This window comes from Motacilla alba, chromosome 20, assembly GCF_015832195.1.
Source record: "Motacilla alba alba isolate MOTALB_02 chromosome 20, Motacilla_alba_V1.0_pri, whole genome shotgun sequence".
NCBI classification, from domain to species: domain Eukaryota; kingdom Metazoa; phylum Chordata; class Aves; order Passeriformes; family Motacillidae; genus Motacilla; species Motacilla alba.
Genome location: NC_052035.1, coordinates 6,685,458 through 6,702,096, shown reverse-complemented (window position 1 = coordinate 6,702,096; position 16,639 = coordinate 6,685,458). Strand labels below are relative to the sequence as shown.

The window sequence follows — 16,639 nt, the reverse complement described above, 5'->3', positions numbered from 1 at the left end:
CCCTGCCTCTTGGTGAGCGCTGATCCATGTGTGTGAGGCTGAGGCACAGCTCTTCCACGGGCACAAAAATGGTTATTTAAGCCTGGTATTGGTTGTCCCCACTCCTCTCTGCATCTGGAGCCTAATGAAGGGGCACAGCAAGGCCCTTCTGGAGAAATGTGGAGTGGCAGTCTGGTCAAGGTCACCTTGGGGCAGTTTCTGCTGTGCTGCTCTTGAATAAAGTGTGCAGAACCCCGGGAAATGTCTGGGCTGGTGTTACGTAAAGCCAGCACGGATGGACAGCGTTGGAAGGGCACGTTTTCAGTTGTGGAGCAGGACAATGTGCCACACACCTGCTGTGTCCAGGGAGAGAGGAGAAATTGGGGAAATCATGGAGGTTAAACTAGTCCAAGATATACCCTGAAATGGAGGGGTGAGAAACGAATTTAGGTTGCCAGAACACCAGGTGGGAGGGAAAAGCCTGAGAGCAGGTTCTGAGGGCACACTTCCATAGTGTCCCGTGGAGGACTGGAGGAACTGCTACTGAAGGAGGAAGGAAAAGGGGAAAAAAGTAACTCAGCCATTTTGTTTCCTTCCTGAACCCCTGTTTTTGCTAGTGTTTAAGCACATCTAGTCCTGCCTGTGGCAGAGCAAGGGCAGATGTTTTGGTTCTTGACTGCAATTGTGAGGTTTGCAGCAAATGTACTGGAACATTGCTGGTGACATTTGCACAGCACAGACCAACCCGTGGGGGTGCATGATGAGAGGCCCAAGAGGCCCATAAGAGAGGCCCAAACTTACTGTTTCCATCAAAACCTTCTCAGTTCAGCTCATCCATATCACTCTGATAATGCAGTGACTTATTTTTGCTGCCTGCTTGAAACCTCAGGATTTATTGGGAAACTGCATCTTCTCTGGGAATGCCTGCACAGCACCTTTAGCTTGATTGATGAGTAGAGGTGCCCTGGTACAGAGTGCTGAATGCAGCCCTATCGCTCCCAGCTGCTGCTGTACCTGCCCCAACAAGCCTGGGGGATCTTTTCTGTGTGTGGATGCTCTAGGATCTGTTCCCAGTCAATCTACAGAATACATCTGAAATATTCTGAGAAAGCACCAGTGGCCTTGCAGTGCTCCCAGGACTTTCCTCTTGGCAGATCCCAACTCTCTACTTCCTATCTCAGCAGAGCCAGCCTAGGTGTTCCCAGTAGCACAAGTCCTTGTCCCTCTGCTTTCAGGACTAGTTAAACCGAAGCAGGAAGCAGAAGGGCACCCTGGATAAATGACATTTCTTTCGTACCTAACAGAAGCCAAATCGAATCCGAGCTGAGCTTTACATTGGCAGACACTGAATCAGGCCACTGGGAAAAAAAAAAAAATCAATGGAGCCGTTTCTGGAGCCTGTTTTCCACTCCCTCCTTCTAAAACAGGCAGGGTTCTTCTGTGCCTGCAAAGTCCCGTGACCAACTTCATCCTCCCGTTCTCTCATCTCTGTAACCTTTGCATCCGCTCTGAGATGAGACCCTCCCCTGGATTCAGTATTCCCAAAGTGCCAGCAGCCACAACCCTGCTCCCGTGGCACCTTCTGCCGGGGCTCTGCACAGCATCCCATGGGGCAGCCCCACGCCGACCCCCCGGCAGTCAGGGAGGCTGTGTTGAACGCTGGGGATGATCTCAAGGTCACACAAGGTCAGGGCACCCCTGCAGGGGGCTGGCACCCCTCGTGCCCTTCAAGCCTTGCTCGGTTTAGCAAGCCAAAACCCAGCTAAATAAACAGGCCCCTACAGAGGCTCCGTGTACCTGCAGGACCCAGAGGGATGCAGCAACCTGGCATGTTTTACTCCCCACGGCGCAGCCCTAATTCATCACCAGCTGTACCACTAGATGGGGCCTTCTGGACAGCGATCCAGGGAGAGCAGCTGCTGCCCGGCCAACCTGCTCCCTGCCTTTTCTGCGCCCACCGTGTCCCCTCCCGTGCAAGGAGCCCCCAAAGACGCCTGCTATGAGGGGAGGCTGCGGAGCAGAGGGCAAGGTGGTGCTACACGGGGTGCCAGCTCTTCAAAGCTGTTTTCCCTCATTTTTGCAGCCCCAAAGCAGAGGCCAAGCAAGAGCCTGTCCCTGTGGATGACCCTAAGGCCAGTTCAGGGATTTGGGAGAGAGGTTGTTAGTGGGGCTGTTGCCTACGGGGGGATGGAGGGCAGGGAGGAGCCAGGGCAGAGCACAGCACTTCCAAGCCTCTCCCCTCTCATCACCTTCCTGCACACCCTGAGGAGCAGAACATCACAACAACCAAATAATTCATCTCCCAGTCCCTAGAGAACTGCTCCTTGCACTATATTCATGCAGCTGGATACTAGTTTGGCCCTGCTTCCTCTCAGTGCTCCTGGGAGAAGCGTGCCTCAGTTTCCCCACTCAAACCAGCTCTTCCAAACCTTCCTGTCTCTTTCCTCAGCAGCCCCAGTGGTTCACAGTGAGAGCCCTCACACAGCCCCGAGACACGGGCTGGCTCCCTGTGCCTGCAGAGCTTGTCCCCCATCCTCACCAGAACCTGTCCCTACAACACCCCTAACTGGAGTGGCTTTATCCCCTGGCACTGGCAATAGTTCCAAGGGTGGGCAATTATCTCCAGGCTCCCAGATTGCTGGAGATGGAGCATGACAAAGCCAAATGTCATAAAGCACAAGTCCAGATGTCCAGGACACTGTATCCAGCTGCCTACACACCTGTGCCTGCAAACCTCTGGATGATGCTCAGAGGGCTTGGAGAGCAGCAACAGCTCCAGAATGCCCTCTGAGTCTTCTGGCCAGTTTGGAATTGTGACACACTTTGCTAATTCTGGAAGTGACCCCCAGCTGTGCCTTCTTTGTCCAGTTTGGGCAGGCACCCCAGGCTCTGGTACACACCAAAGGCTCCTGGGCTTTTTTTTGTATGGGCTACATAATACCCAATAGGCAGGAATTAATTTGCGCTCTTCAAAAATAATTGAATATCTTTAAAGAGCCACTGCTGCTTCTTTCCATGAAGGTTGCAAGGCAGGTACGACACCTTCTAGGCATCTTAAAGCCAGTGTCCATCACTGTGGCTATTTATTGCTCATCCGCCATATCTAAAGCACTCAAAAAAAAAAAAAATCTTAATCTCTGCTGAAAAACGTTCTTAGGAAGCCGCAGGGGTTGGAGCTGCCCCGGATTGCCGATCTGGCAGGCAGCAGGCAGGCAGGAGCCTCCGCTGCTGACTCCTCTCCTGAAGCGATGCCTGCACGTTTCCGTGGGAGCCCCGCCACGAGCGGGGACGGGCTGCGAGCCCCGCTCCAGCGCCAGCCCCGCCGCCACCCGGCTCTGCCGTGACCCCACGCCCCAGGCTCTGCGGGGACCCCACGCCCCAGGCTCTGCCGGGACCCCGCCACCCGGCTCTGCCGTGACCCCGCCACCCGGCTCTGCGGGACCCCGCCACCCGGCTCTGCCGTGACCCCGCCACCCGGCTCTGCGGGACCCCGCGCCCCAGGATCTGCCGTGACCCCGCCACCCGGCTCTGCCGGGACCCCGCGCCCGCCGCCCACCCCGGCCGGGAGCGGGGCTGCCCGGGAGATGGGCTGGCAGGAGCCCATGTGATGCTGGGCTAGCGCCGCTCGTCCCCGTCCCTCTCCCGCTCGCTCGCTGCTGTCATGGCGACTCCCAATAATGTTACTCCCACCAACTGCAGCTGGTGGCCCATCTCGGCGCTGGAGAACAACGCGGGGAAATCCACGGAGGGGGAGGAAAATCACGACCCGACAGACCCCGCTCTCAAATCCCAGGACAGATTGGTTTTGTACCACTGGACCCAGTCTTTCAGCTCACAAAAGGTAAAGAGAGCGATCGCTCGGCCGGGCTCCCGGGCGAGAATCACCTCCAGCTCCCTGGGCATCCCTTTGCCTCGGGAGGGTGGATGGACGGATGGACGGATGGACTGATGGATGGATGCACTCGGGGGAGAGCGAGGGGCTCAGCCCCGCGGTTGGCCGGGCAGCGACGTGCGGCCAGGCAGATCTTTGTACCTTTTGACAGCATCTGCCTGGGGAGGGGATGGGGATGGCATGGGGATGGGGATGGGGGGGCTCAGCCACATCTCGCCTTTGCTTTGGTGTCTCGGCTTGCACCGGGAGCCGCCTCGGCTTTTGTGCTCGCTGCCAGCCCCACACCGGCGTGGCCGGGAGCGCAGACAAAGGCAGAGCCGGGCCGGGACCACCCTGCTGCTGCTGCGGGAGGAGAGGCAGCCCCGAGCCAGGCTGGTGCCCGGGAGAGGATCCCGGACCCCGGCACGCAGCGATGATTCACCCCTCACACTGCAGCAGCGCCCTGGGAATTCTATTCCCGGATTGCCCCAGCAAGAAATCCCGTTTTCCAGACAATAGTAAACGCTCATTTCGCAGCACGGCAGCTGTGTAGCAAACCCAACCTTCCCCCCCGGCCCCAAAGCCCCCATCATTCCTAAGCCATGGACACCATATGGAGAATGGGCTGCTCGCAGGGGTGGGTGGTGGAACACCAAGCTCCCCGGTGCCGGGGCCTCCCCGAGCTGCACAGCCCCGCGGGAAGGCCGGGGCAGAGGTGCCCGTTCCTGCGAGCCGACACAAAGGAGGGAGGATGCCCAATGCAGCAGGGTGGCTGCACATGGTCGGCCCCGACTGACGGGCTCGGGATCCGCACTGCCGGGGGATGGTCGTGCCCGGCTCCCCGCCGAATTCCCCGGGAATGTTTTGTCACCCCAGTCTGGGATTCCCTTTGGGGTGCTGGCAGGGGGGGTACCCTGGGACCCCGGGCTGCCTCATGCCCAGCAGCTGCCTCCTGCCAGGCCTTCAGCCCCTGAAAGCAGCACAGGGAGCCTGGGGCTGGATATCCCAGGTGGTACTGGCTGAGGTTTATTTATCAGCTGGGAGGAAAAGGCCAGCAGTGAGTTGCAGTTGAGGAACCCAGGCTTTCTCTTGTTTGACTTTAAAAGAAAAAATTAACTTGCCAGTCCTGTGAATAATTAATGACTAATTCCCCAGGAACTCTGAAGTACTCATAGAAACGCTTATATATGTTAAATTGTATTTTTAGCTGCTGCTAGTTGGATGAAAACAAGTACTTTTGCCTCATTCTGTGGTTCTGTAAATCATGGCTTTCTCACATCCCCCGTGGGCTTTTTTTTTTTTTTTTTTTTGTGTTTGACATACTTAGTTCATAATAGTCAGGTTTTATAAGCCAGAAGCCTAAAATGCCATCCCCGAGCGCATGTTCAACACTGTCTCATGCACAGAGCAGAGCAGCAGGAACAGCCCCGAGGGCTGGCGATCGGGGTGGGGATTGTGATGGTGATGGTGTCCCATATCCAGCCTCACTCCTGCTTCCTCCTGCCCCACTGCAAGGCTGGACTCACCTTTCCCACCCTGGAGATGTGTGGGTGCCTCCCCTGCAGCGCTGGGCAGGCCCAGGGCTGGAGGAGGGCAGGGGAAGGGGAAGGGGCAGGCAGCAGGATTGACACAGGAGGTGAGAAGGTGCTGGGTGATGCCCTCAAGCTAATGTCAGCATGGAGGAGGAGGAATGCTGTGCAGGGTCACAGGGGCTGCCTGCAACTTCCCACAGAACAGAGCCTTCACCCGGTAAAGGCAGAGTCCACTCCTGAGAGTGGGACATACCTGAGTCAGCATCCAGTTCTCCTTCAGGCAGACACAGCACTCACTGGCTGCACGTGCAAGGCATAACATTGCTGCAGCCCTTCCTCCTCTTCCTCCTCCTTTTCTTCCTCAGGTATGTGCTGGGCCATGCTGGGATCCACAGCAGCATCACTTCCCCAAGTGGACAACTCCTGCCTCCCTCCACCCACTGCTGAGGGATTGGCTGTCAGCCCTCCAGCTCCTCTGCCTGTCACACAGGCCACTGGCCACCAGGGCCAGGGAGGATGGTCCATGATTCTGAGATTACAGGATGGGTTTGGGTATCCCCTCTTTGCCAGGAAAACGAATTCTTTCCCGGCTGCCTGGATTTTGCAGCTGTCCCATGGCAGCTTGGCTTCTTGCAGGGCAAGCACGTGATGCTGGCATGTCACTGTTTAAGTTTTAGGGAAAGGTTTGGGGGTGTAATGGGGTAGGGGGGACTGAGACCAGCTCGGTGCATGGGGCTGAGCCCTTTCTCCCTGGCTGCTCGCCCCAGGTGCGGTTGGTGATCGCAGAGAAGGGGCTGCCCTGCGAGGAGCGGGACGTCAGCATGCCCCTGATGGAGCACAAGGAGCCCTGGTTCATGCGGCTCAACCTGGGCGAGGAGGTGCCCGTCATCATCCACAGGGACAACATCATCAGCGACTACAACCAGATCATCGACTACATGGAGAAGAACTTCACGGGAGGTAATGCAAGGCTGGGCTCTGCCTCACAGAAAATTCGTGTCTAGTCCACATTCTGTTTGCTAAACGAATCCACTTTTTTCCTTTAAAGTTTTATTTTCACCCCAGAAGATGAGCAAGCCGCCAGCCCTCCCCAGACTTCTATGTTTTCCCATGAAATTGAAGAATTTCCAGCAGAAATCCCCTGCTGGAGGGCACAGAGGGGTGTGGTAGCTAAGTTCCCCTTTTCCTGGAAGTCATGCTTCCAAACCAGACAATTTCTCTCAGTCCCTATGGTGCATGGTGGCATTTCACCAGATTCCCTGCTGGGGCACAGCCCATGGGAGCACTTCTGACTTCAGGTACATTTGTGCTTTGGCCCTGGGCAATTGTATAAAGGGGCCAAAAGGGCCTCTGCTGAGAGCAGGTGGGTGTAAGCCATGTGCTGCTGCTCCTCTCCCCGCTTCCTCCACGATTCCTGGGCCATTCCGTGGGCAGGGGACCCTGCTGTCCCTGCTGCTGCTGTGCCTCAGAGAAAACAGCCTCTTTAAAGTCAAAAACAGCCAGCGGTGCTGAGGACCATGGGAGGATGATGTGACACAAACCCAGAGGAAGGGACAGCCAGGAGAGGGAAGCTCATGTTCCCCTGGAGCAGGGCTTCAGGCCTGCTGAGCCCGGCACACCGGGATCCTGAGACAGAGCTCAAAGTCAGCTTTGCTCAGCAGCTGTGGTGAGCAGCCTCTCCCTGGCATCCCTTCACCCTCATTCCCCCATCCTGGGGGCTGCTGGGCTGGACACCCACCGGGCAGGCTTCAAAGCTGAGCAGGAATCTCGGGCTTTGCCATCACGATGTTCGCCCCAGCATCCATCCCCTTGCAACAGAGACATCAAAAACATCTCAAAATAGCTCCCGGAGCCAGGGCTCCTTGCCAGCTCAGCTGCTGTCCTCTCCCGGCCCCGCCGCTGCGCTGCTGCTCCGTGGAGGCTCGCAGCTCGCTCCGGTGGGGCAGCAGGGATGGCTCCACCAGGAGAATCCCACACCAGCAGCACGTCCTAGGGAATGGCAACTGCTTTCCTGCCTGGCAGCAGCCCCAGCACTAAGGGACATCAGGGAGTGTCACTCCCTGCACCACTTCACTTGGTCTCTGTGAAGGGCAGGTGGTCTGACATATGTGACAACAGGCTGTCCCCTGCAGGAGGGGGACACAGAGCTGGGAAACTCCTGTCATTGAGATTTTCCAGCCAGGTGCAGTTTCTTACATTTTTGCTGGGAAACGGAGAGGGGAAGCTCCAGGAAAGGGGGCCCAGAGCATCACTCGCTGCTCCATGCTCTGCTCCATCCTATCACCCAGCAGTGCAGCTGCCAAAAGCATTACCAGGATGTGGCAGTGCTGATCTGAGGGGGAATCAGCCACCTTGCAGAAATGTGTGCAGTTTGAAAGGCCTTTACAAGGTGTTTTTACTGAGCTATGTTTTCCCCGGGCCAAGGGCATGGCCTTTATCAGCTGCTTACACACGCTGGGGTCCAGCTATCAGTAAAGGGTAGTGTGTTAAGAAATGTTTTCATTTCACCCAAAATAGCAGTGAATAGTGCCAATAAGCCACATTTGAGGATGCTTCTCACTACGACACTGTGCAGCAGTGCCCAGAAACCACTGATGAGTTGACCAGGGCAATATTTCTTCCAGGCAAGTGTCCTCCAAGGTCTGTACCCCCTTGCACAGCCATAGAGTGCAACAACAGCCTCTGTGTGCAGGTTGCCGTGGCATGTAAAGGCAAGTCAAGCCATCCCAATGAAAACTCTCCCTGGAACGTGCTGAAGGACATGGGCTGGTGGCCAGCACGCTATTTCATTGTGGTTGCTCCATCTTCCTGCGGGATGGAGCAGTCCCTCTGGATGTGCTGTTCCCAGCCCCAGCCCGTTGGGTGCTGGCCAGGAGCCCAGTGGAAGGAGCACACAAGCTATAGGTCAGTTGTTGTGTCATTCATCTGGTCACTTTTCTCGGGTGGAAAATCCCCACTTGGAGAGCTGGAGCCCAGGCAGTGCAGGCAGCGAGCAGGCCATGGCAGGGAGGAGCCACCAAAACCTCCCTTTCCTCAGGGGACAGTGACACTGATGCCTATCAGTGGAACTCTGTGGAGCCTTCCAGCAGGGACAGTCTGGGTCAGAGCCAGGAGATTTCCAGTACAGGAGGTACCAAAATTTGCCTGGTTCTCATCCAGCCATGGGCACCAGCAAGCACCAAAATAGCAAGGCCAACTCCCTTTTGCCTGCAGCCCAGCTCCTGCCACCAGCAGCAGGGCTGGGCAGAGCACAGCTGTCACTTCAGGCCCTGAAACAAGGGGCTGCCCTGCTCACATCTGCCAAAGTCCTGCCAACATGAGCCAACTGAGGTGGGGACACTGGCATGTGGAGAGCCCAGTGCTGCAGACAGGATGTAGCAGAGTCAGAGTCCTGGTGGTGGATTTACTCACTGCCTGTGAACTGCTTTCTGCAGACACTATAAACATTTATGATGCCTTAAAAAACTGGGAGAGTTAAAAATCTTGGGGGAGACAAGAGCAATGTTTTCTTCTTCTGGTATCATCTGCCACGTATTTTGAGCTGACAGTGACATAAAAGGCACGATGCAAACCACCATCCATGCAGAGCGAATAAACCCCACAAGGCAGGGAGGAGCAGAGCCAGCCAGGGCAAGGGATGTTCCTGCAGCTGAGACCCTGGCTGAGCATGGAGGGAAGAGGCACTGGGCTTCTTTGGTCATCTACTCCGATTGCCCACTTTGGGGATTTTCAAGGAAGCCCAAGAGAATGAGGCACCTCACTGCCACTGGAGTAAAGAATATGTAACTCAGGAAATCCTAAACTCAAATCCCCATCTTTTAGCTCTTTTCTGCAGACCAGGAAGATTTTTCTCGCATTCTAAGAGACGTGAAATTAGAGTGTGGAGATCAGGGCTGGCTGCACTGACCCCAGGGAACGTGAGGGCTGTGGGGCTGGGTAATGACATCCCTGTGATCCTGCGGGTTTGTCCATCTTGGGGCATGGGCTGGCTGCACTCCTGGCCGGGATGGGCAGCAGGGAGGGCGAGGGCAGGAGTGCACCCTGCTGTCCAGAGCCGGCTGAGGAGCCGCTAAGGAGAGCTTGAGCCCTCGCCGTGCCGCTAACAGCTGTGCCTTGGCCCTGCAGAGAACGTGCCGCAGCTGATCCCCGAGCCGGGCAGCCTGCTGCACTCGCGGGTGCTGCAGTACCGGGAGCTGCTGGACTCGCTGCCCATGGACGCCTACACGCACGGCTGCATCCTGCACCCCGAGCTCACCACCGACTCCATGATCCCAAAGTACGCCACCACTGAGATCCGCAGTAAGTCGCCTTTCCAGCGGGGCTGCCCGGGGCTCCCCAGCTCCTTTAGGCTCCACAGCCCGGCCGGCCACCGTGCTCCTGCTCATCTCCCCTTTCTGCCAAAGGGCAGGGCACAGCTGGGAAATGGCAAAGCACAGCTGATCTGGGAATTGCAGGCATCCTAGAGAGGCTTCCTAACTCGGGGGTGTCCGGGCTCCCATGGGCCATGCACGCTTCTCCTCAGCTCTTCCTGGGGCCCAGGAATATGCCCCTCTCCCTCCAGTAACTCTAAGGGCAAAGGCAGGAGAGAGCAGCCAGATTGAGTTGCAGGCAGTGGATGAATCGGCATAAGTCTGTGTACCTGACCTTCAAGTGCTCATGAAACATTGACGATGCTTAATATAACTCAATGGCAGGGATTGCTCCTGGAGAGAATTCCTCGCCAGAAAAGTGACCTTGTCAGGAGGGTGCTGGCATGTCCCAGGTCTCTCCCTTCCTTTAGGCTCCAGCCCCAAGAAAACACTGTTCCCACCCCCATCCCTTCGGTGTCCTGGGTCCCAGATGGTCCTGCTGAGTTGGGATGCACTTGTGCACAGAGAGAAACAGGCAGTTCCTGAGGTGTAGCTTGTGGTCTGCCCTGCCTCTGCTGACACCCGTCACAGACAGCTTTCCCCATGGCACCAAGTGTCACCTCCACCCCCAGACCTTGGGCTGATGTAGGCCAGAGCCCCTCCCTTCCCCAAAGGGTGTGGCTGTGATGGCTTCAGCCCCCATCTGCCTCACATCACCTCCCCAGCACTCTGCCAAGGTCTCTGAACACATCTCCTTGTCCAAACCTCGGCACTGGTGACATTTTTCCCAAGCCACGGGAGGGGTACAAGCAGGTCCGTGGGCTGATGGTGTCCTTCCTCCCCAGCTCATCTTCTGCCCTCAGGCAATGGCTCAACTGCCCTGTTGCAGTGGGTGCTGAGGGGAATCAATGTCATTGTGTCCCAAGGAGAGGGTGAACCAAGGTTCCAGGCTCTCCCAAGGGGAATGAAATCAGGATGATATCCAGGTTTCCATCTGAGTTGCAGCCCCAGGAGAGCTGGTTGGCAGCCTTAGCAAGCACAAGCTCATGGCAGAAATGGGAATTTCAGCATTTTATAGCAGTGCACAGCCTGCTGCTGGCTCCCACCCCAGCCAGCCCTGGCACCTCCCGCATCAGCACACTGGCAGAGCCAAGGCCTCCCTTGTTGGAGGGAACAAGGAGGGAAAGACAGATGGTCCCTGGCTGGAAGACATTAGACCAACTTTGGGTAATTGATGCTATCCCTTAGATGTCACTCTGCCTCTAGGATTCCTTTCTTCCCTTCACTCTGCCCCTTTCCCTCCTTTGGCTCCCTTGCACAAAGCCCTTCCCATTGTCCCTGTGCCTGAGAGGCAGAGGGGTGAGCATCTCTGCATGCTCATGACGGGCTCCACACCATGGAATTGCAGTCCCAAACACCAAGCCAGGCAGGGACAGCTTCGCCCAGGTGGGAGCACCCCCCTGCAGCCCTCCCTGCCCCACTGCTCTGAATGTACGCCCGAGTGTGGGCAGCCAGCTCGGGCATCCCAAAGGCTCAGCCTGCTGGAGATGGAGCTGCAGGAGCCTGGTTATGGGCAAGCCTTAAAACAGCAACAGACAGAACTTCCAGCAGCTCTAGTATGAATCCAGCAGGGAAATGAAGAGCTGAAACTCCCAGCTGGGACTCACCAAAGGGAGGGGGATTGGCCATACCTTGGAGCCAGCCCTGCCCCTGAGATCCCCGTGTGCAGGGACACCTGATGGAGCCACACACCCTCAGATGTGGAAGCACAGCAGCAGCAAGCCATGAATTTGGCCCATTTTAGCTCTCTGGGATGTTTTCTCTGGGATGTTTTCTCTTGGTGCTGCAGCTATTTTGGCTGCAGGATGAGGTGATTTGCTATCAGACACACTGGTCACCCCAGCCTCTCTGTCTGTCTCCCCCAGGACATTTAGCTAATGCCACCACAGATCTGATGAAGCTGGACCATGAAGAGGAGCCGCAGCTATCTGAGCCTTACCTCTCCAAGCAGAAGAAGCTCATGGTGAGTGGGTCAAAGCCACACACATCCCTGGTGCTGGGGGAACATGACCCACAGACCTGCCATGGGTACCTGATGCTTTGTGTCCACATTCTAACCCTGCTCTCCACCCAGGCCAAGATCCTGGAGCACGATAATGTGAACTATTTGAAGAAGATCCTTGGAGAACTTGGGATGGTGCTAGACCAGATTGAGGCTGAGCTGGAGAAAAGGAAATTGGAGTACCAAGGTAGGCACTGGGCTGTGTTTATGGGGTATTTTTCCACACGGTGCAACACCAGAAAAAGCCAAAAGCTTTGTACCTGATGAACAACTCCCATGGAGCAACCACTGCTGGCTCTGGGGCTGCCTCTGGGCTCTCCTGGTTTTAGGTACACTGATGTTGTTGCAGCCATAGTCTTACTAACCTCTGGCAAACCACCCCTGCACCCCTTGCCACAGGGAATAGCAGGACTCCTGTCCTCTCTGGGAGCCCCAAAATCATCACAGGGGGATGGCAGGTGCCCTCTACCCCAGCAAGGGACTGACAGTGGCTGATGCTCTGTCTGGTTTAGGAAGCAGCAGGCTGGCCCCAGGCGCTTGCACCACGAGCAGCACTGGCTGCTGAAAGTGCAGAGATGGGGACATGTGCCACAGCCAAGCCCTCACATCACCAGGCCGTGGCACATCCCAGAGGAGCATGGGCAGGGAAACCCAGGAATGTGAGGGGCCCTGGAGGGGAGAGCCTTTACAGAACCTGCGTCACATGCCAGCAGGTGGGAGAGAGGGACACCAGCCATCCCTGACAGCAAACACACGGTGCTGGGAGCCTGCCAGAGCAGCCCTGGCAGTCAGGGGTGCCTGGGCACAGCTGGGCAGCGCTTGTCCTGCCATCACCCCTGGATGACGCCAGCCTTCCTCCTCTCCTCCTCGCTGCTGGCAGGGCTCAGAACCCCGGCCCCGGGAGGGCTGCCAGCACCACGGTGCCAGGTGCAGAGCAGGGCCCAGACACAGTTAATCAGGGGATGGTCCCACAGCTGGCCCTGCCTTTGGGGCCAGCCTCGGCCCTGGGGAGCCCTGCGTCACTCTCAGGGCCACACTGGAGGGCCCTCGGAGGTGCCAAGCTCACGCCCTGCAGGGCATCGGGCTGGGGATTTACCAAGAGCCCTGCTGTGCTCACCGTGGCATCCTGCCTTGCCCTAATTTCCTCAAACACCCTCATTAAGCGTTGTGAGGGCTGGGACAGCAGAATTCAGCCTAATGAGGCGCCCTGGGAGGACATCCCAGGTGCCTGGAGCAGAGGCATCGCTGCTGCTGTTGTCAGCACCCAGGTGCTCCAATGCCTTCAGTCCTCGTGTGCTGCTCCTGCCCTCTGCTCCGGACCCCCAAACTCCACCCCGTGCCCGTGGCCTGGCCAGGATCTCAGCAGTGGGCAGGATCACCCCTTTGGCAGCCTCGCAGGAGCTGCAGTGCAGCAGCTCTGCTCCCACGCAGCCCGGGCTGCCGCGCTGCCGGCGGGAGCAGGGTGGGAGGTGATGCTGCAGCACCAGGAGACCCCTGCCACAGGCACCCCGCTCAGCTGGGACAGGCTGAGCCCAGCTGGGGCTGCTGGGCACGCAAAGGGAAGAGGTGCCTTTGCCTGTGCTTCCACCCCTCTCGGTGCTGGGCAGGGCTGCAAGGGGCTGGAGCAGCCACAGCCGGCTCCAGAGCTCAGCAGAGGTGCCAGCCCAGAGCCAGGAGGGACAGAGGGACAGGGGCGGATCACAGCTCTCTCCCGAGGTCACCATCCTCACATGTGCTTTCTCCTTCACCTGCAGCAGTGCCTGGACTGAGGCAGCTGCCTCGGCCCCGCTCCCCTCACCGCTGAGCAGAAGCACCCACAAGGTCCCCAGCACACCCAAGAAGCTCTGGCTGCAGCACCCGCACAAGTCATTAGTCACTGAAAATATTTATTGATTAATTAGGCACAGGCAATCTGTCCACTTGGGCAGTGCCGCCAGCAGGGTTTGGCAGGCTGCCAAGCAGCTACAAATGAGGGTTGCTAATTACCCATAATTGCCCCAGCCTGGGCCTGCAGGCAGCCCTGCAGAAGCAGCAGTGCCTGCCCTGGGGTGCTATACTGGAGCCTCTCTTCTCTTTCCTGGTACAATAGCCACAGCACAACGAACAGCCCCAGAATTAGGAATCTGGAGCAAAGATGACTGAGGGTGGATTTTTGTGTCCCTTCTGGTGTTCTTTATCTGCACCTTCTTTCATCTCCCTCAGCTCCAGCCCAGCTCCTCGGTATTGAAAGGGCACTGAGGGAGCGCTTAACAATATCCTGGCCTGAAACTGCTTTTTCCAGCCTAACAGCACTTGGTTTATTTTTGGATGTCTCTCTAGTGGGGTTGTTTCTGGGATCACCCATTATCAGGGGTTCTCAACCCTTCAGTGTCTTTCTTTGTGTCCTGGACTCACACTGAGCTCTGTCTCCCCAAAAGCCTGGCTCTTGGCACAGAGGTGCTGCCAGTTTTGGTGTCCTGGAGCAGGTTCCTGGTACAGGAGAGAGAACAAAGGCAGAACCTCCCCAGCAGCATACACGGGAGAGCGGCCAGGCCATCCAGCAAATGGTTTTGATTCCTGAGGATTTCTCACATCCCTAAAATAGTCCAAGTTGACGTGACACTCCTGAAACAGCTCCTGTCAGCCAAGGGCAGACACTGCTGCTGTCCCCGAGCACTGACACAGCAGAAGGGGTCACTGCATGGCATCTTCCTTCAAGGGGGGCAAAGGGCTCTTTTCCAGGGACCTCCTGGGTACAGGAGGATGCCATCTCCTGCTGCTCTTGACTTGGGGGAGAGGCAGCAGAGCTGCTTTGCAGCCAGTAATTTCTATATTCACACAGGCTATAAATCATCATCTCATATTGCCACTTTTGGCACCTCTGTACTCTCCATCACAGTAGATGGGCTGGGAAAGAGCTGGGAAAAAACACCCCAGATCTACAAATGCTCCTGCCTATGTGGACCTTTTGAGCAAGATTTTAGGTGCCCACCTGAGGGATTCTTACCTCTGCTCTGTCTCTTCTCTCTCCAGGGCAGAAGTGTGAACTCTGGCTCTGCGGATGCGTCTTCACTTTGGCCGATGTCTTGTTAGGAGCCACCCTGCACCGCCTCAAGTTTCTGGGACTCTCTAAGAAATACTGGGAAGATGGCAGCAGACCTAACCTACAGTCCTTCTTTGACAGGATACAGAAACGCTTCGCCTTCAGGAAAGTTTTGGGAGACATCCACACCACGCTCCTCTCTGCAGTGGTACCCAATGCCTTCAGGCTGGTCAAGCGGAAACCTCCCTCCTTCCTTGGAGCCTCCTTCCTGATGGGATCTCTGGGGGGAATGGGATATTTTGCTTATTGGTACTTAAAGAAAAAATACATCTAGTGCTGACTGCTTGGTGTTTAGTTTGGTGTCTCTGTGCTGTGTGAAATTATGATGAAGCCTCAGTAACTGTAATGAAATTTGAAGCAAGGTAATGAATAATTATATTGTTTAATGTAACATTCCATAGTCTAGAAGTAGAAACCTATACTGCAAGGAAATAAGACTACAACAACAACAACAACAACAAAACAGCGTCAACTTGTAAATGCCTTTTTTAGGTTTAGGTATTCAACTCCAGCCAGAGGCTCAAGGGTTCAGCCGTGCCCACCGGGAAGTGGCACTGCCTCCAGCACCAGCCAGCTCCAGGGGCAGAGACAGCATCCCAGGAGGCTTCCTGGCACCCAAGTTGACTACTGGGACTTGGATACTTGGTCCTGTGCGTTTGTGTTTCCAAATTGTTCACTGGCCACATTTCACACATGCAGGTAGTGGGGACTTTCTTCTTCTAGAAGGCGTTGTGTTGTCGTGCTCAGAGGCTTTCTTGGGAGCAGGGTGCAGTAGCTGGTCACAGTCAAGGTGGATTTCTGTTCTTCAAGTATCCATTTTAAAAATTATTTTCATTAAAAGGAATATTTTTATTGAGCTGCTCTTAGAATGTATCCACTTTCTACGTCTGGTTTTGGTGGGCTTTTTTTTAAAGAATTTAATGTCTGTCTTTAACTGCCGCACTTTTTTCTTGAGATAAATCATTTTGACTTTCATCCTGAATTCTGGCACATGAAGGAGATTATTGTTTTAAGCCTTTTGGCTCTGTCTCTTGAGTTTTCTTTCACGTATTTGCAAAGCATCTTTCACCAACTGAGCATATTTGGACTCTGAATAAGTACCACCATTTTCAGAACTTTTCAGCACTTTCCTGAAGGCGCTTTGGCTTTCTTCCATCGGGGGCTCTTTTCTGTCATTTCCTCGCTGTGTGTTTTCTTAGGGACACTTTGCACAGAATCACATTGATGACTTTCTTGTGCCTTTTGCATGCTGGAAAGAATAACAGGCCTCACTGCTACTCATGCTTTGGAAACTGAGATCCTCAATAAACCATATGGGAGGAGTAATGGCTTCGCATCTCTAAATGTGTTCCACATCCTTCTGGTCCCAGTGCGAGGCACGCCCGAGGGCAGTGGGATGTGCAGGTGGTTTGTGCTTTGGCTCATGTACTGCACTGGTATAAAACTTGCATGGAAATTATATGTATTCCTCTTCCAACCACTAATTTTTGTCAGTGCTCAGCCTGCTGGCTTTCCAGGCACTCCAGTGATCCCTGGGAGCCATGCTGCATCTCAGGGCTTGGGAACGAATGCCAAGTGTGGCTGAAATAACAGGAATTGCATTTGCCTCTGATTCAAAGGTTATCTTTATGCATTTGCAAACAGCAAGATTTCCCGGGACCTTTTGATACAAGCTGGCAGCCACAGAATTGGGAATATTTAGCAGGAATTACAGGGGATGAGCACATCCAGAGTGCAAAACACACATTTATATGGTGCTCGTCA

General features: G+C 55.6%; 1 protein-coding gene across 1 annotated transcript; it reads left to right on the top strand.

Moving 5' to 3' along the window:
* The first annotated feature begins 3,436 nt into the window (after positions 1-3,436).
* On the top strand, positions 3,437-16,201 carry GDAP1L1 (ganglioside induced differentiation associated protein 1 like 1). The gene is made up of 6 exons (XM_038159371.1): positions 3,437-3,820; positions 6,150-6,342; positions 9,508-9,681; positions 11,657-11,754; positions 11,866-11,980; positions 14,806-16,201. The coding sequence occupies exons 1-6, from the start codon at positions 3,641-3,643 to the stop codon at positions 15,147-15,149; spliced, it is 1,104 nt and encodes a 367-aa protein (XP_038015299.1). The 5' UTR covers positions 3,437-3,640; the 3' UTR covers positions 15,150-16,201.
* Positions 16,202-16,639: the final 438 nt, after the last annotated feature.

Excerpts from the sequence above, each read along its gene's own strand:
- GDAP1L1 (XM_038159371.1), top strand. The coding sequence starts at position 3,641 with ATGGCGACTCCCAATAATGTTACTCCCACCAACTGCAGCTGGTGGCCC. Across the intron at positions 9,682-11,656 it reads CGCCACCACTGAGATCCGCA|GACATTTAGCTAATGCCACC; the intron begins GTAAGTCGCCTT and ends TGTCTCCCCCAG. Across the intron at positions 11,755-11,865 it reads CCAAGCAGAAGAAGCTCATG|GCCAAGATCCTGGAGCACGA; the intron begins GTGAGTGGGTCA and ends CTCTCCACCCAG.